A 20542-nucleotide genomic window follows, 5' to 3' on the forward strand; every position below is an offset into this window, starting at 1 on the left:
TGCTTGTGGAGGTCAGAAGAGAGGGTGAGAGAGTGTGTGTATGTGTGTGTAAATGAAGTGCCTGTGGAGGTCAGAAGAGAGGGTGTGTATGTGTGTATGTGTGTGTGTGTGTGTGTGTGTGTGTGTAAATTGAGTACCTGTGGAGGTCAGAAGAGAGGGTGAGAGAGTGTGTGTATGTGTGTGTAAATGAAGTGCCTGTGGAGGTCAGAAGAGAGGGTGTGTGTGTGTGTAAATTGAGTACCTGTGGAGGTCAGAAGAGAGGGTGAGAGTGTATATATATGTTTGTGTAAATGAAGTGCCTGTGGAGGTCAGAAGAGAGAGAGAGAGAGAGAGAGAGAGAGAGAGAGAAAATGGAGTACCTGTGGAGGTCAGAAGAGAGGGTGTGTGTGTGTGTGTGTGTGTGTAAATGACCTGCCTGTGGAGGTCAGAAGAGGGCACTGAGTCCCCTAGAGCTGGAGTTAGAGGTGGTTGTGAGGCACCGGGCATAGTGCTGGGAATGGATCTTGGTCCTCTGATGGAGCAGGGTACGCTTTATACTGCTGAGTCATATCTCCACCCCGTTAATCTTCAATTCTAAAATTAATGCTGTAATGTTGTACTTAACAGCTCCATTCTGTTGAGGTAATTCAGGCTTAAAGAAGAGACTTGTCTAAGGCATTACAGCTAGCAGATGTCCAGGTAACATCTAAACTGCTATTTGCTGCAGTTCCAGATTTAGTATGGGAAAATGTAGTACAGCCATATTCAATATTACAAGTTTAACTAGTAGGTTCTTTTGACCTTCGCATTCTTATTTGAAATACTAGGATAGTAGGATCACAGGATGGCAAATGGATAACAGACATTTCCAATTTGCTGTCTGTGCTGCCCCCGACTGCCCCACCCTTCTGCTGTCTCTTGCATCCGTCTGACCTTCTCAAGACTCCACCACCCTTCCCTTTACAACACACTTACCTTCACTTTTGGCCTGTACCTCAGGTAAAGTGTTCTTGTATATAAACTGAAAGACAAGTAGAAAAACTTCTCAGACAAATCAACTCATAGACTGTATTTCAGGATAGTTTAAAACCAAGCATGGCATTATAATGCTTCATGTGGTTGGTATCACAATTCCATCTTTGAAAACCGCAGCTGTAAGCATTCATTAAATAAAGGTGTGAGAAACCCAGAGAGGTAACAATTTTTTAGTGTCTGTCATTAAAGTGACTGCTGGAGGTGAGATTAGTTAGATCTGTAAAGTAGTGCATACAGCAAACATTGCTCAATTAGTCCTGGAAAGTCACTAGGTTGTCTGTAACATATGGCATATGTAGTTTTATGTATACTGCACTACTTAAATATATTTAAACAGTAACAAAATATTGTGACAACATATACAAAGCCTACTATCCTAGTATTTCAAATAAGAATGCAAAGGTCAAAAGAACCTACTAGTTACGTTTATAACATTGAATATGGCTGTACTACACTTTCCCGTACTAAATCTGGAACTGCAGCAAATGGCAGTTTAGATGTTACCTGGACATCTGCTAGCTGTAACACTTTGGACTTGTTAATTTCTGGTACTTTTAGGTATTTATTCAACAAAAAACATAAACAATTGCTTTTAGCAGAAAGTTTTTTTTAGCACAATCCAGACTGACATTCACTGGGCATGATGGCCTTTGCCTATAATTTCAGTACTTAGTAGAGAAAAGCAGGGGGCCTTGAGTATAAGGCCAATCTGGGACACTTGGTGAATTTCAGGTTATCATAATCTACAAAGTGGGAACACTATCCACTTCATGGATATAATACTGGGAGTCTCCAGAGAACCTGCTCAGCCCATGGACTGACAACAAAGCTAAGTGTGGCTAGCTGAGACTCTTGGTACACCAAGAAGCCACTAAAGTGGAGACAGTTCTACTGAACCTTAGACACTTGTCTAATGTAAGCTCCTCACCAGCATAAACCATAGCAAAGATGAGTGTCTACAAGCGAAGGTAGGCACCTTGTATCTATCATAGACTCTCCAAGTTTTGACAATATAGAAAGAAGCACATTTCCAAAGCTTGTTCTGTTTTTCTTTCCTGTTTTTTCTGCCTCTGCACCTTCTTTTTTTTTTTTTTTTTTTTTTTTTTTGCTTCATTTTTAGCAATATTTTCACTTTACTATATACATTTTTAAAAAGCAGATTCCCTATCCCCCCTTTTCTTGTTATTTTGCGGAAGGGTCATATGCAGTTCAGGCTAGCCTGCAATTCACTATATAAACGAGAATGGCTTTGAACTTCTGGTCATCCTGCTTCTATCTTTTGAGTGCTGGGGATGGAACCCAAGGCTCTGTGCATGCTAAGCAAGCGTCCATCAACTGAGCGACATTCCTGTAGCCTTTTCTTTTTTGCCTGATTTCCCTTTTCCTTCTTTTCTACTATAATATATACTTTTGCTTTGTCTTATTTGTTTTAGAGCTTTTATATTTTTATTTCAAAATTTCCTTTCTTACATTTATCTAATTTTGCTTTTAAATTTGAAAAATAGGAACCCTCTTGCTGCTGTTGTTTTGAGACAGGTTACCATATGAACAAGGCCGCTCTCAAACTCACTATGTACAGCTGTCAATGACCTCTGAACTCTCAAACTCCTGATCATCCTGCCCCTACTTCCCAAGGCCCGAAACTACAGATATGTGCCAGTGTGTGCTCAGCTTGTTTTTTCTTTTCTGATCTCTTAATCTTTCCCATTTTTTAAAAAAAATTAAAACAAATTAACTGGGAGGTATTATGTGTGTTTCTCTGTATGTGTCATGTGTGTGCAGAAGTCAGAAGAGAGTTTCAGGTCTTTTAGAGATAGGAGCCATCTTTCTAGTCTGTCTTGACTGTTTTTTCTTTCCCCTCACAATAGTCTTCTTCACTCTTCTTTTTTTCTGTTCTTTTATTTAACCTTGGTTCTCTTTTATTTCTTCTTTTTTGTTTCCTTCCTTTATTTCATTCAGCATTATTTTCACATCAATCTTAAGCAATTTTTAATTTTTATTAATTTTCTGAGAATTTTATACAATGTATTTTGAACATCTCCACCTCATCCTTTGCAATTTTTTAACTTTGTAGCACATTATATTACTTTTGCCATTTTCTGTTCTATGGTCAGTGATATAGAATTGGGTTTTAATCTATGCTAACTGTATTTATAGATACTTTAATCCTGTTGTAATTACAGTAGTCTGTTCTCTCTGCTGTCAGTGCTACTAGTGAACTGAGCCCTCAAGAGCATCCAATCCCAGAATAAAACTAGAAGACAGCTTGTCATGGTGTCACACATCTTTAATTCCAGCACACAGATCTCTGAATTTGAGGCCAGCCAGCCTCATGGTGAGATCCAGGCCAGCGAGTGTTCCACAGTAAGAGGCTGTCTCAACAACAACACCTCCACAAAAAATGCCAAATGAAACAGAAATCAAGGAAAAAACAAACTGGAAAGATATCCAAAGTAACAGCTTGTCAAATCACAACACACAAACACAAGAAACATGAAAAAGCAAGACAATGTGATTCCTCCAAAACACAATTTCCTACCCACTAAACTTACAGAAACCAGTAAAACTCTGGATAATTTGCCTTAAAATCGTTACATAGTATGAGAGTGATGGAGCTGCAGTAGGGACTTTAGTGGTGAAAGCATTGACTCTTCATTCTGCTTACACAGATCCAGGGATACTCTAAAACCAAACAAAAACCTGGCACTTCTGCCTTCATTTTGTAAAACCTGTATCCTTTGCTACTTTAAATTTTTGGATCAGAGGTTTTCTCAGATAATTCATGTAGACATGCCAAGTATTTAAGGAGTATTCATTTAATGTTGCTAATGCCATACCACACAAGGCTGAAAAAATTAAGGTAAGAGAAACTAAGTTATTGTCAAGATTTTACATTACCAATGGCCATCTTTTTATAGCATCCAGTTCTAGACAGTCAGGTACCTAGAAGCCTTCAGTCACTTGCCTTAAACCTAAATGCTTAACTAAGTCCATCTGTCCTGAAGTGGAAACTTCTGGTTTGTTTGGAAAGTCCGTTATGTCAAATGATGTTTTGCTGGGGCACACGGGTGAAAGGATGTCTTGCTGAAGCGGACACGTGAAAGAATGTTTTTCTGAAGCAGACACAGGTGAAAGGATGTTTTGCTATAGCAGCCACATGAAAGGATGCATGATGAAGGAGTATAAATATGACCTCACAGACAGTGGGAGAGGAACAGTGAGCACTGAGCACCTCACTACTCTTTGCTAACAGCATGCATGTATTGGTTCGCCTTACATAGAGCTGTTGAGCTTAGCTTGTGGTAATGCCATCATTGAAAGAAACTAGCCCAAGAACTGCTTGTGAGGTTCTGGCAGCTTCTGTGGCTTCGCCTCAGGCAAGTCGGTGATCCTTCCAGTTTCTTCAGGACTGGACAGCAGCTGCTGGTTTGTGTGTGGTGTCTGCCTGCCTCGAGGACTGGACTGAAGCTGCTAATTTGTATTAGTGTTTGCTACTGGACTGAACTGCTGACAAAGAAGATCAAGCTTGCCACCAAAGAACTATTGGTAAACAGGTCCACTTCCCCTTATCCTAATAACGTTTCCCTTCCACTACCTCTGGTAGGTAGTGGCAAGAGGAGAGGTTGAATGCTTATTAAAGTAGGTTACAAAAATTTTTTGTCAGCACAGTCTTTTCTGATTTTCTTTTCCCTCAGTCATTCTCTCCTAGATCCCAGGAACATTTCCAATCAATAGGTCTTATCTATAAACAACAACTTGTAATGATTCACAACTAGACCCCCACCCTCAGATCTATATAGCCATCAGAAGTTAATAATCAATAAGGCAAAGACTGCTTACCTATGCATATTTCTTGATCCTGTTCCTACTTTTGTTCCTCCCCAATTAAAACCAGAAGCTCTTTAGTACCTCAAAGATAGAACTGAAGCCATTAGGTCCTGTGATACTTTCTGGTATAGCTCTACAGAATATAGTCTATAGTGTCTTTACAAAGATGCTCAATCATACCAGAGATTTCCAGTGTACATCCAGAGTACTCCACAAAACTAAGACACCCTCCTAAGTTATCATAATACAACCTTTCTAAGCAGGTAATTAATACACATTCAAGCTATACCCTATTTCCATTTTAACTGTCCCAAGGACTTCCTTTTCTTTCTGCGCTAGGTTCTTACCCAGGCATAAGACATAGCAACAGGCTAAATGTGCCACTGGTGAAGATATCAGCGTGTACACATTCATTCATTAAACAAAATTATATACTGGGCACTGACTATGTGCTGGGCAACATTCTGCACATTTGAAAAGTGGCAATAAATAGGTAAGTCCCTGTTCTGTATGAACTTACACCAGAGCTAGGGAGGAAAACAAGTAAACATAACTAGTCATAAACACTTTGAAGACTCTGGAAAGATAGCTCAGCAGTTAAGAGTACTGGAGGCTTATAATCATCTGTAGCTCCAGTTCCAAGGGATCTGATGCCTAGGCACACACATGGCACACAGAAATATGTGCAGCTAAAACATAGAAAATAAAAATATTTTTTAAATCAAACAAACAAATAAATGAGTAGATGATTTGAAGAAGATAAGTCCTGATAAATGGGAAAGAATGATATGGAGGTATGACTGGGTGGGTGACCAGTGAGAACTTATATCCATTTTTGCTGTACGTGTCTCATCCTAAATAGTCTCTTTAAAGGGAACAAAAGGGATAAGGTAATAACCAACTTATTTCTGAAGAAGGGTACCCCTACTTAAGAAAGTCCAGATTGAAAACTCTAAGATCATACACCATAACACCCTCTTGCCACTCATCAAGACTTGGGTATAGCTGGGTCTCTTGGATACCTGTTAGCTGTGAGCCACCCACTTTCAGAATATACATAATAGAATACCCGATTATCAGCTGCTCCACGAATCCTTACACATGACATAAATGTGAGAAAGGATTTCTTATGGTCACCTAGTGGCAAAGGCAATGATGGGCTATAAATCCTGATTCTGTCCCCAACATTTTATACTTATACCTTCCTACTTGAAGTGTAAAGTCAAAAAAGCAAAATTCTTCCAATATTAGGTTAAAAAGTTTTTATTTCCTACCTGAAAAGAATGTGAAGATAAGAACCCAGGCCAGTTAGAATATGCCACCATGCATGAAACTGTGTTGCAACACCTAGGACAGGGGGCACTCTCTTTCGAAAGCTCCTGTGTGGAGGAGGAAACCACAATGTTACAATGAAGATATACTAGTGCTGACAACATTACATTTTGAAATATTCTAAAATATGGCAATTATTTTACTGTATTGTTTTCTAAAAGTATATTGTGGAACAAACAATATTTCCAGGAATTTTATGAAGAAATGACTCAAATCAATATAAATAATTTATTGACATCTTATTAATTTAAATGAATATTAATTAATTAAAGGTTTTGAAAAGTCTTATCATAGAATCTATCATTTTGCTCTGGGTACCCACTAATCCATGGAAATTGTTTTTTAGGTAATACTTATTCATACTCTGGAATTTTCTGAAACACACTTTGAGAAACCCTAGTCCAGTTAGTATCTGCTCAGGAAAGAATACATATGCACTTCCTTTCATCTCAGTATACCACTATACAGTCTATGAATTCCTATAATATCTATGGTCTCATATCTAAGTGTTTCTTTGAGGAAGCAGTCATTAGAAAAGCTATATATGGTAGAAACTTTAAAAAAAAAAAAGCTTGATTAATTTAGTTTTCCAGGTTGATACCTAGTAGTTCAAATGGGTCTCAAATCTTTTGATTAAAGAAGTATATATCATACTAATAATTTATTAAAGAAGAATACCAACGTGGAATGCCAACCAGAGGCCCAACCGTAGGCTAGTGGATCAGACCTGGGGATGACTATTCTCTCAGTATAAAGGCTTCACTCTCTTAGGCATTATGTTGGATATTTCTAACTCAGAAGCATGAATCCCAATTTTAGTCTTGTACTTTCTTCTTTTTACCCCACATCTAGGGTTTCATGTAGTCAGGCTACTGTCAAGTCCTGAACCTCCTACCTAAAGTACTGGGATTATGGGCATGCACTACTGTATGCAGCAAAATCTTAATGTTTAAGCAAGGAATGTATTTACTTGTCTACATTTACTTACACAACTGTTTTTTACTACACAGATCTAAACAAAGTATATAATTACTTAGCTACATTTAAAGTTTCACATTTTATATGAAACTTTAATACAGGAAATTATAGAAAATTTCAAACATATGCAAAGGCATGCAAAATAACAGCTATATGTGGTGGCATATATTTGTAATCTCAACACTTGGGAGATGGAGACAGAAGGATAAGGAATTCAAGATCATTCTTAGTTACTTAGTGATCTCAAGGCCAACCTGGTCCATGTGGGACCCTGTCTCAAAAATACAAAACTAAACCCAGAAAACAACAAAAACACTCTCCTCAAAAGTAAGCATAATAATAATATATCTATTACCAAACTTTAATAATTAATAAATTATGCTAAATCCATGCCATCTGAACCTTCATCTATGTCTCTATCACACATTATACTGAGGAAAATTCTAGGTATCATATTTTATCACTAGATATTTCAGTATATGTCACTAGAAAAATTCTTTTAACCATAGCTACAATGCTATTTTCACATGTAAAATATTAGTAATAACCCTTTAGTATAAAATAGTTAACTATTAATTGAGTTCAACATTTCTGTTTATGTTTTCACAGTGAATCAAGATCACAAAAGGCTAATAACACTGTAATCCAATGGCTTCCCTACACTCCTCGGTTAACACTGTAAACCAGTGTCTTCCCTACACTCCTTGGTTAACACTGTAAACCAATGGCTTCCCTACACTCCTTGGTTTTGTTTTTTGGTGGTGGAGATCGAACCCAGGATCTCATACATACCAGACAAGCACTCACCATATGAGCTATATCCTTAGCTCCCATAATATATCTCTTAAGTCTTTTAATCTTGGGTTATACCTCTCTCTTTTTTCCTTCCTGTAATTTATTTACTGTAGAGACCAAGTCATTCAACTTCTAAGTTTCCAAATAGTCTAAATGCTACTGATTAACACATTTCTTCTAAAGTTTTACATGCATTTTAAATGCCAATTACAAATCATTCTTGTTTACTTGATGAAGCAAACTAAGTAATTTGCTTTTTTGTTTTGTTTGTTTGTTTTTGTTTTTTAGAGACAGGGTTTCTCTGTGTAATATCCTTGGCTGTCCAGGAACTCATTTTGTAGACCAAGCTGGCCTCAAACTCACAGAGATCTGCCTGCCTCTACCTCCCAAGTGCTGGGATTAAAGGTATGTGCTACCACGCTAGCTTGATTAGGTAGTTTTCAAAGATATAGTAAATCTGTGATTAACCGTATAGTTTTGTGATGCACACATACAAAATAACTCAAGATTATAAAATATTCTGAGGTTTAAACTTTCAGGCAATTTAAATTGGTATTCCCATAGTTTAATTTTACTGTGTTATACAGTGTCAGCATTGGTAAAATTTTATTTTGGGACATTGTTGTTTCTACATGCCTACTAAAGTCTCTGTTTAATATAATGGTTCCAAATTTATTTTCTAGGAATGAAAATATATCTTACCTCAGTGAATCACAAAAGATGTTATCTACATTCCACAATAAAAACCCTAATAAAAAGATAGTCAAGGACGTATAACCTAGTCCTCTAAGCCATGGATAAACCCTGTGGGAAAAAGAAAAACAACGTGACAAATCTTCAAGTCATATCGTGATCAGAGATGAGAGCTAGAAGTCATCACATTTATGAGCAAGTGAAGTCCTCAGGAGACTAAGAGCAAACCCATTTATTAATGTAACACCTTTGACAACCATGTGTTACATACTTTAAAAAGACTTTTTGAAGTGTGTCTTGCTAGGCCATTCCTCAGGCTGGTCTCGAATATCAGGACTCCCACACTCCTCTTGCCTCAGCCTCCCAAGGAGCTGGGACTATAGCAGTTTACCACTGTGGCTGGATATTTGCTGAACACTTAACTATTTAAAGGTACTGAGAGAAAATGGTCCATCAAGATTGTTAAGTACATGAAGGAGATAATCCAATATACTTGCCCAACAATTTTTCAATGGCATGGAAGAGATAGGGGGAAGATGGGTTTAGAATTAACATAGGTTGAATCACATTTCCTGCCAGGTACTGAACTAACTCTCTCTCTCTCTCTCTCTCTCTCTCTCTCTCTCTCTCTCTCTCTCACACACACACACACACACACACACACACTACAGAACATACTAAGTTCTTAATGTGTCAGGCATTGTTCTAAGCCTTTCAGTGGGAAGTAGTCAATAAGAAAGCCCTGCTCTCAGGAAACTTCTAGTATGGTTGGGGCAGGAAATGACAACAGTATTGGTTATAAGTGTTTTGAAGAAAAGTAAAGGAATTTGGAAATGATAAAGAGATGTTTAGGTGGGGAATCTCTCTGTCAATTCTGTAAATACACCTATGATGCAAGTATTCTTTTCACTTCACTGTTAAGGAAGTTAAAGTGTAGTGAATTGCTTAAAATATATTAACAGCAGCTTAATCACTTTTTATAGTTTTAATAAAGTCAACTTATTTATTTGGTTTTTGAGACAGGGTCTTGCTAAGTAGCCTTGGCTGGCCTGCAACTAGGCTGATTAAGCTGACCTTGAACTTTTAACTATCCTCCTGACTCTGCCTCCAATGTACTAGGGTTATAAGCCATATACATACCTGGTTTAGAACATACATATTTATAAAGTACATACAGGGGCTAGAGAAAGGCTCAATGTTAAGAGCACACATAGAGTTTGGTTCCCAGTACACATGCTAGGCAGCTCACAACTGCCTGTGATTTCAACATCGGGGTTCCACTCCCTCTTCTGGCCTCTGAAGATACTGTCACTTGTCCCTACTCACCACACAGACACACCCACATAAACACAATTAAGGATAAAATAAATTTCTAAAAATGTACATATAAACTCAGGCTTAGTGATTTACAACTCTAATTTCAGACTTGGGAGGCTGACTCAGAAAGATGCTGTAGTGGGAGGCCACCCTGGGCTATGGAGAGAGAGCATGTTTCAAGACAAAAGCAGATGAGCAGAAGGTGCATGCAACTACTACTGTGATTAAAAATAGCATATCCATTATCTCAGAAAGTAAGAGGAAGAGAGGGGAGAAGAAGACAATGAGGGAGTTGGATACTGAGACTGAGGATGGAATCATACTCTGTGCTCCTCTTATTTTATGACTTCTTTCATTTGGTATTGATTCATCCATTCTGTCATTTATATAAATACATCAATTCTTTTATTACTAATCCTCCACAGCTTGGATATAAGACACCTTGTTTGGATGTCTAAATGTTGATAGAGGTTTTGTTTCTAGTTAATGAGTATTACAAATAAAGCATCTATGGACATTCCTAATTGAGACCATGTGTTGAAATATACTCTCATTTCTCTTTGATAAGTAGGTGGGGAAGGAATGGCTTGGTTGTATGAGATGAATGTTTAGCTTTTCAAGACACTATTCAAGCATTATCCCCCTTTCTCTTCTCTTATCCTTCTGTTCTCTTTCTTTTTTGGTCCTGGAATAAAACTAGGGACCTTAACATGATAGACAAGTAGTAGCCTACTGGACAATCCCTCAGACATTGGGGGTAGGTGGTGGTACTAATTTACATTTCTAACAGCCATGTACAAGTGGTTCCAGTTGTTCTGAATCCATATACACCTGGTGTGTCAGTCCCCTTTCATTTCAGTTATATCTCTAGTAGTGCAGTGGTATCTCATTGTGGTTTTTATGTACTTTCCCCCAAATTAGTAAGGGGCATTGTTCTGTTTAATTATCTGCTATCTTCCTCAATATTTATTGCTGTAATAATTCTTTATAAATTCTGGTGTGAGTCTTCTGTTGCATATATATTTTGGAGATATTCTCTCCAAGTCTGTGACTTGCCTTTTGTTTTTTGAACAAGTCTCTAAGAACCAAGTTTGTACTTTTTTTTTCAAGCTAAGTTCTTGCTCCAATTGCCTAGGATGGCCTTAAACTATAGGCTCAAGTTATCCTCCTGCTTGGTTTCTTATTCATGCCACCTACTCTCACAAAAGTTTGTTAATTTTAATTAGCTTCAAACTTTGAACTTATTGTTTTTCTTTATTGTGTCCTAATAAATCTTTGCCTAATTAAAATTTACAAAGACTTCTACTAGAATTTAATAATTTTAGCTTTTACATTTAAAGACATGACTCACCTCTGCTATATTTTTATAATGGGCTGATAACACAGTTCAGGGGTAGATAGGCATCTATGCTTCCATAGCAGGCACATATCATAGCAGGTATGTGGTTGAAGGCTATCTTCACTCACAAGATTAGGCATGGTGGCCCACACCTGTAACCTCCGTACCTGGGAGGCTGAGGCAGAAGGTTCATAAATTGGAGGTCAGTTTGGGCTACACACTAAGAGGAATTCTGCTTCAAAAAGAATTAGTACAACTAGTTGAAAAGACAATTTTTTCTATTAAGTTACCTTCGCACATTTTTATTGAAGATCAGGCCAGTGTGGTATGCTAGTCTACTTTAGATGTTTATATTCTACCCTTACCAGCTATAGTACACCACCACCTTGACTGGAGTAGTAGAATATATCAAGTTCTTAAGTTCTCTCCCACCCTCTCTTTTTGGTGCTGAACACAGGGTCGTGCATGCAAAGCACATACTGTACCACACCATAGCTCCAGGCCCCTAGGCTGTTCTTCTCTTTAAAAACCATTTCATCTACTCCTGGTCTTTTGTGTCCTATGTAAACATCAGAATCAAGTTCTCTGTTTTTTAAAAGAATTCTTTTATTTTATGTTTATGGATGTTTTGCCTACATGTATGCCTATGGACCATGTATGTTCCTGGTGCTAGCAGAGTCCAGAAAAAAAGACATCAGATCCCCTGGAACTGGAGTTACAGGGAATTGTGAACCAATATGTGGGTGATGGGACTTAAACCTGGGTCCTCTGGAAGAGCAGCAAGAGTTCTTATGGTGTAGAACACAGGGCCTGTGCATGCCTGGTGTGTGTCTGGCCTGGTTTATTTGTTTGTTTTGAGACAAAGTTTCATAATATAGTCCAAGTTGGTCTAGAACTCTCTTTATATCTTCCTTTTATTGTTTTGTTCAAGACAGGGTTTCTTTGTGTAGCTCCATTCTCCCTAGTCACATCACCTCTAGAGCAGTAAACAGGCACACATTTGTCACTTCTACCTTAAATATTTCATGATGTTGTAAATTGTATATTAAAATTTTCACTTTCCATTCATTCCCATTAAGATAGAGAAATGATTTCCCAACCAACTCAGGCTAGAAAGATGGTCCAGTGGTTAAGAGTGCCTGGTGTTCTTTCAGAGAACCCATGTTTGATTCCCACCACTCATATCCAGTGGCTAAAAAACTACCTTCAGCTCTAGCTTCAGGGGAATCTAATACCTTTTCTAGCATTCAAGGGTACCTACACTAATATACACATACACACGTGTACACATAAATAAAAATAAAGTGAATCTTTAAAAAACAAATTTTATTTGGAATCCTAATTAAACACCTATAATTGAAATTTTTCACTCACTTCTACTAGTTTTTAACTAGTCTTTTAGGTACATGTTTGTGGTTATGTTTTTGTTTGGTTGGTTTTTTTGGTGCATACTTGTATTCAAGCACCATGTTGGACAGGACTTCCATCAGCATAATACTGAGTAAAATGGCAATAATATAATAATCTTATTTTATTCTAGATACTACAAGACTTTGTAAAAACACACATTTTAGGTATTTTATATGCCACAGAATTTATAGCCTAAGAAAGTTCCTTCTTACTATTGATTAGTAAGGTCTTCTGTTTTTAGATTGCAAACATGTGCTGAATTTTATAGGATATTTTATGTAAATCTACAGGTATACAGTTTTTAATCTTTTACTTTTAAAATATGGCAGAGAGTAATATCAGATTTTCAAAAATTTTTATTGTTTTACTGTAAATATCTGCATGTAAATAGTAATTTATTTTTATGTATTTATCTGTATTTTGGGTTTTTTGAGGCAGGAGCAGCCATGTAGCTAAGGGTAGCCCTGGAACTCTCAGTGGATGAGGATCTTGAATTCCAGATCCTCCTGTCTCTGCCTACCAAGTGCTGCATTTACAGGTATGTGCTACCATCCTTGGCTTAATGATGATTTTCTAAACTTACCATGGCAAATCTTCAGTTCTCAGAAGAAGTACAAAGAAAAATTCTTCAGTAGGGTGAAATGAATGTCTTTGGTTATCCAGGTAGCAGGGCACGAAGGAGAGAGCAAGAACTTCATCAACACATGGTCCATTCATGCTCAGTACAGACAAGATTCTGGAGATACACTACCTATCCAGCACAGGACATGGGAATAAAATACATAGAGTTCTCGAAATATCTGTGTCTGATGTGATTAGCCTTCATGGTGGAAAGCTTTTATCTAAGAAATCCTTTCTCTTCTCCTTCCCTAAGGAATGCCTTCACCTCTCTCCTGGGTTAGTCTCTGTTTTCAATTCTATGCCTTCTTCCTTTTTGTATTGTTCTCTTTTTGGTGAAACAAATTTTCTAATAGAAGGGTATTCCTCACCAATAGTTTATTGAATTTAAACTTCTTTTGAAAACTTTAATATAGGAAAACATTTCTCCTTATTTTGTTGATAGTATAATTAACTATAGAATTCTAGGTTGGAAAACTTTCTTTAGAGAGAACAAAATCCTTGTAAAAATGGTGATGGGAAAAACAGTCCCAATTATCCAGGTTTTTAAAAATTATTCTACATATATTTATTTTGTGTGTGAATGTACACAAGTGTACATATGCATGAATGCCATGGTATACATGTGGAGGTCAGAGCCAATTCACAAGATTTTGTTCTCTCGTTTACCATGTGGGTCCTGGGATTGAATTCAGGTCATCAGGTTTGGCAGCAAGTGCCTTTATTCACTGAGCAATCTTCAGGCCCTAAATTAAAAACTTTGATTTTCTGTTTATCCTGAGGAGATTGAAACTAAAGATGTTAGTGTGCTGGTATTTTCCAGTTCCTTCACACTAACTATCATATAAACATTCATTCACCTTTACAGCTTCTTTAGATTTTTGAAGTTCTTCTTTTATCTTTTTAAGCTAGCTAGTAGTATTTAGAGTTTGTGTTCAATTCAGAATTTCTAGGTGTTTTGTTACAGAGGAATTTTAAGATCTCAGTCACAATTTAAAACAAAAATTTAAAAATTTCTATTTGATATGAAGAACCTTTACATAGAAGCATGTTCCTGAGTTCTAGAAATTATCAAGTTAGCTCACAATGAGCCAGGCTGTGGTGGCGCACATCTTTAGTCCCAGAACTTGGGAGGCAGAGGCAGGCAGATATCTGAGTTTGAGGATAGCCTGATCTACAGACTGAGTTCCAGGACAGCCAGGGGTACACAGAGAAACCCTGTCTTGAAACAACAAGAATAACAACCTTACAATAGTCAGGGTCAGATAAAGAGAAAATGTACAACACTAAATTAAATGATCACTAAACAGATAAAAGATAATTTTATTTCATAAAAACTGTCAATAGTAAATACTTTAAAATCTTTTTATTATATGAGAGGGCAGGTATCTGTGTATCTGTGTGTGTTTTGTTGGTACCTTGGCATGTTGCTTTTGAGGGTTGGTTCTTTCCTTTTAAATGTTAAAATTAAGATTTGACATGTGGGTCCTAGGCATTAAACTTAGACCATCGGGCTGGGAGGGAAGTGCCTTTGCATACTGAGCCAACTCACTGGCCCATTTTAAAAGATATTTGTGTTTCCCAGCATACCTATATCCTATCAGACTGAAGTTAAGTTGATAAATGTGTTTTACGTTTCTTTACATCTCCCTAAAGTGCTCATATTGAAAACAAAATAAAGTGGGAGTTTGTGCTTCTGAAAGATGGAGTAAACTGATTTTTTCCTATTCTTTCCACTAAATTCCACAGAATCCCATGTGTTATATATAATATTAAACAGACATTAGAAGAATTTGAAAGGTGGAACAAAGGAAATAGGGACCATGAGACCTGAAAAATGATAGTGGTAAGTTTCCTATGCTTTCTTTTTAAATTAATATTATTTTAATTGACAAATTACAAAACACAAATTATGATTATATATACTTATAGGATACATGCTTATGTTCTATGTATATAATGTGGAATGATTAAATCAAGCTAATTATTATCTCATTTGTCATTTTTCTGTGGTATCACATTTGACATTTATTCTCTTAACTATTTTGAAATGCACATTACCATCATAAACTGTTGTGCAATAGATCATGAAAACTTATTCCTCCAGTCTGATACTTGGTACTCTTCTACCAACATTTCTTCATTGTCTCCCTGCCCTACACCAGTCTCTGATAACCACCATGCACACTAAGAAAAGTTCAGCATTTTCACTTTTTACATGTAAGAGAGATTGTGTGGTATAGTTAACATTCCTTTTTTTCTTTTTAAAAACTGTCTTTTAAAATTACATTTATTTATTTAGTGTAATGTGTACATACACGTACAATGAGGCCCACATGAAGGGGAACTCATGGGAGTAAATTCTCTCCTGCTACCATGTAGGCCCCGTGATGGAACTCAGAATGTCAGTCTTGGTCGCATGCACCTTTTATCTACTAAGCCATCTTACAAGCTCAAGTGGTATTTCTATGTAAACCTGGCTTATTTCACTTAGCACAGGGCTCTTCAGGTTTATCTACCACATACATCCTTTGTTTTTTTTTTTTTTTTTTTTTTCATGGTTTTTGGAGACAGGCTTTCTCTGTGTAGCCCTGGCTGTCCTGGAACTCCCTCTGTAGACCAGGCTGGCCTTGAACTCAGAGATCTACCTGCCTCTGCCTCCTGATGGCTGTGTGTCACCACTGCTGGTACCATATGCATTCTTTTGAGCTAGTAGACTCAGAGTTGGAATGGAACAAGCCAGTAACTGAAGTCTGGGCACAGACAGAAAAGGTGCAAACAAAACCCACTTTCTCCAGCCAATGAATCATGAAAAGGGCCAGCCTAGCAAGACAGAAAATGTAAGATAATAATCAACTGCTATAGTCAGACATCACACACACACACACACACACGTAGAAATGTAGTTCCTTCCCCAGGCCTAGCAAACAGAGATCCCAGACTTCCATCCAGGAAGTAAAGGCAGAAGGATCACAAGTTCAGGGCTAGCTTGGGTACATGTCTTGTCTCAAACAACAAAGCCAGAAAATACATTTTCCTTGTGTGTGTGTGTGTGTGTGTGTGTGTGTGTGTGTGTGTGTGTTTTAAAAAAACATGTACTACAACTGAGGCAAAAATCTTAATGTTACCTGATGTGGTTCTAAATTTATATAGAGAAAATGTTTCATATAATTATATTTTAAATGGAGCAAGATAAAGACACTATACATGAATTATTTGAATTATTCTCTCCTCCATCCCCAAAATCCATTGAATTCTTTAGTACTTCAGAATGTGACTTCTAACTAGGATCACTGCTGATATTTTAAATGAGATTATACAAGAACAGGTCCACATTTCAAGAAGGCTAATGTCCTTACAAGAATATGGCCATCTGAAGACATAGGGAAAAAACCATATGACAGCAAAGGCAGAAACTGCAAAGTAAGTAAAGCCAGAACTGGCAACAAACCACCAGAAGACAGGAAGAGTGGAATGGAAGGAAGACACCTGCATTTGTACTTCAGCCTCTATACACAAGTCACTCAGCTTTCAGAACTTTGGTAGACAACTCCAGAAAACTAACACAGGCAAAAAAGAAGGTTAGGTTTCTGGACTGCACTAGAAACTGCCAACACTAGACATTAGCAGGCTGTAAATGTACACTGAGAGCAAACAGAATACAGAGCACAAGCACTACAAATATGCTGGATTGGAACTCTTAAAGCAGGGCCAGGCTGGGTGCATAGCATATGCCTTTAATCCCAGCACTTAGGAGACAGTGGCAGGTAGATCTCCATGAGTCTGAGACTAGGCTGGTGTACATAGTGAGTTCCAGGACAGCCAAGGCTACATAGTAAAAACCCATCTCAAAACAAACATTATATGAAATAAATAAATATATATGAAATAAAAACTGAAAATGACTTGAAAAGTAAGAATTTTTGTTTGCTAAAAAGATTCTGAAAAGAATATCAAAGACAAAGTTGGATTGTGGGAAATATTTGTAAACTACATATTCAACCAAAAAGATAAAATCTTAAATTTTTTTTTTTTTTTTTGGTTTTTTTGAGACAGGTTTTCTCTGTATAGCCTGGGCTGTCCTGGAACTCACTCTGTAGACCAGGCTGGCCTCGAACTCAGAAATCCGCCTGCCTCTGCCTCCCAAGGGCTGGGATTAAAGGTGTGCGCCACTTAAAATTTTTAAAAGTAAGAAAATATCCTTGTTAATTCTTGTAAATACAAGAAAAAATGAGCAAAGACATGATAGATATTTCACTAAAGAGACCATAGTAATGGCAAAAGAAAGAACATATGAAGATACATTCAATATCATTAACCATTAGGAAGATGCAAATTAAAAGTATAAGATATTAGTATGTACTTTCTTAATAGTTGGAATAAAAGTTGCTAGTGAGGATGCAGAGAAATACAATAACTCATACATTACAGGCAAAAATGGTAGAGCCACTCTGAAAACATTTCTGCAGTTATGAGAAAAAGTAAACATAAAATTACCATACATCCCAGCAATTCCACTCTGAGACTTGATTCCAGAAAAAAGGAAAGATGTGTTTTCATAAAACCCTCCACGTAGATGTTCACAGTAGCTTTATGACAGCTTCAATCTGGAAGTTGCTCAACTGTGGTACATCTATAGCATACTAATATAGAATACTATACAGCAAGAGAAAATGTCTATACTAGTATCCAGAGGATTTTACTGAAATTCAAAAAAAAATCTCTAAGGTTATATTCTATATGATTTTATTTATAAAACTTTACCATGCCAAAATTGTAAAAACAGAAGGCGAGCAGTTGTCCAGACTAAGGATGGAGTGGAGCTGGGGGCAGGGAGTAAATAAAGGAGCCACGCGGGGTCCTTCTGCTGACCTGCTTGTGTCTCAGTTGTGTCAGCATCAGCTGCCTTGTGATACTACACTACACGTGCATCTCTACATTGCCTCAAAGTAAAACAAAAGGTTTGTCTTACAAAGAAAACTGGGGAAACTGCACAGACCATACAACTTATTGAGCTGAGCACCACTGATGGCTAGGACCTGTTTAAAGTACTCTCATGAATATTATGTAATTTTCATAAATTTTATTAGAGACTATGTATAGTTCTTAAGTGATCCTATGAAATGTGCAGTGGGAGAAGGCAGGGCAGATGAAACTGGCCATGCGCCTGCTAGCTGCGGGCTGTTGCTGAGACGTTTTCCAGCCTGTGAAACATTTGATGACACTACAGCCTTCCTTAAGAGGTGCTATTTAATCTAGCCAAGCAAGTCTGAGAAAGAAACAAAATTGGTTTTTATTGCTTAAATTTTAATTTTAAAAAGAATATATTTTATGTATATGGGTCTTCTATCTTCATGCATACCTACATGCCAGAAGGTGGCATCAAATCCCAATATACATGGTTGTTAGCCACCATGTGACTGTTGGGAATTTACCTCAGGACCCCTGGAAGAGCAGCCAGTGCTCTTAACTGCTGCTGAGTCTTTTCTCCAACACAATGAAAACATTTTTTTAATGTTAGTACTTTTCAAAGCCTTTAACATCCTAGTTAATGGTATACATATTAAAGCCGATGTCTCATATATATTTTCTTCAGATTTCTTTAATTTTAGAACTCTTGCTTTTATATGATGCACATTAATAAGTCACCCAAAGAACAAGTTTTCCATACATCATAAATAAATGCTGGGTTATAGTTTTCTATCACTATCCTGCTACAGGTAGGTTTTATTTTATTCCAACTTAGAATCTAGACTTACTGTTATAAGCCTTTTATTTTATCAGAATGTTGATTGCAAACCCAAACTACTTACCATGTAACAATATAAATAGAACGAAGTACTAATGTAAAGACCAACATTCCATACATGACCTGAATAGGAATGAAAAAGAAAGTAATCAGTACAGCTCTTCCTTCCTTCCTTCCTTCCTTCCTTCCTTCCTTCCTTCCTTCCTTCCTTTCCTTCTTTTCCACCCATCATCCATTGTCTATCCATCCACCATCTATCTATCTATCTATCTATCTATCTATCTATCTATCTATCTATCTATCTATCTATCTTGTGGTGACAAGTATTGAACCACAGCTTCATATATACTAGGGAAGTATCCTGCACTGAGCTAATATATCCATAGTTCCCATTTCTTTTCCTTTTTTCCTTTTATTTCACACAATGGCTTACTACATAGACTAGACTGGCCTGGGACTCTGGATCTTCCTGCCTTAGTCTCAAAAGTGCTAAGATTATAGCTGTATGATACCACGTCCAGTTTAAAGTCAGTTTTTAAAAAGTCAGGAGAGACAGGTGTCGTAGTACATACTTGTATTTCCACTACTCAGGAGGTTGAGGCAGGAGGATCATTAGTTTGAGGGTAGCCTGGCCTATACTGCTAGACCCTATCTCAAAGCCAGTCAACCAACACATAGCACTGATCTTTCTCGTAATAAATAAGATTTCAAAGTAACTGGGCATCAGAATATCATATAATAATATAGGCTATAAAATTTTTTAAAAGATTTTTTTCTAGCTTTGTCATTAATAAGATGAGAAAAAGCAGACAAATCAATATCCTTTCAAATTCTCACTTATTTATACAGAAAGATATTTTAGTATGATACTGGTTAAATCAAACTATATAATATGCATGTGTACATATTTATATACATTGTAGCATATAACAGATCAAAATTGCTAGCTATCTTTTTTTCCAAATATGCTTATCACATTAGTTTTCTTACATTCCTAATTAATAATAAAGGCCTGGAGTGATGGCTCAGAGCATTTGCTGTTCTTCCAGAGGACCTGGGTTCAATTCCTAGCACTTCCTTAGTAGTTTACAACTATCTTTAATTCAAGTTCCAATGGATCCAACTCCCTCACACAGTCATACATGCAGGCCAAGTTCCCATGCACATAAAGAATATGAGATACACAGTTAATAATAAAATGTACAAAGAAACATAATAGAAAAAGTTAACTCAAACTATGCAGATTCTTGTTTTTTCATACTATTTACACTATATGCTTTAACAAAATCTGAGGGTCGCGTGAGAAAAGACAAGTCTCCATATACTGATGTACCACATTTGGGCATCAATCTTTAATAGACATCTACTCTGCCAGGAAAATTCAATAACAGCTCTCCTTGAGACAACACATGGGCTCACTCTGAGATATCAATTACTGATTTGTCAATTTGCTGCTAAAATGGCTTCAC

At 37.0% G+C, this 20542-nt stretch overlaps 1 protein-coding gene across 2 annotated transcripts in view; it reads right to left on the minus strand.

Annotated features, from left to right (window-relative positions):
• Acer3 (alkaline ceramidase 3) overlaps window positions 1–20542 on the minus strand; it is an 82535-nt gene that overhangs the window by 3674 nt on the left and 58319 nt on the right. For both annotated transcript variants that reach the window (XM_034516359.2, XM_034516349.2), the window contains 4 exons: window positions 19138–19196; window positions 8650–8751; window positions 6117–6221; window positions 955–1000 (listed from right to left, as the gene is read on the minus strand). In XM_034516359.2, the coding sequence (XP_034372250.1) occupies window positions 955–1000; window positions 6117–6221; window positions 8650–8751; window positions 19138–19196 (312 nt within the window). The remainder of the gene's footprint in view (window positions 1–954; window positions 1001–6116; window positions 6222–8649; window positions 8752–19137; window positions 19197–20542) is intronic.

The sequence above is a fragment of the Arvicanthis niloticus genome, chromosome 1 (genome assembly GCF_011762505.2).
Source record: "Arvicanthis niloticus isolate mArvNil1 chromosome 1, mArvNil1.pat.X, whole genome shotgun sequence".
Taxonomy (NCBI): Eukaryota; Metazoa; Chordata; class Mammalia; order Rodentia; family Muridae; genus Arvicanthis; species Arvicanthis niloticus.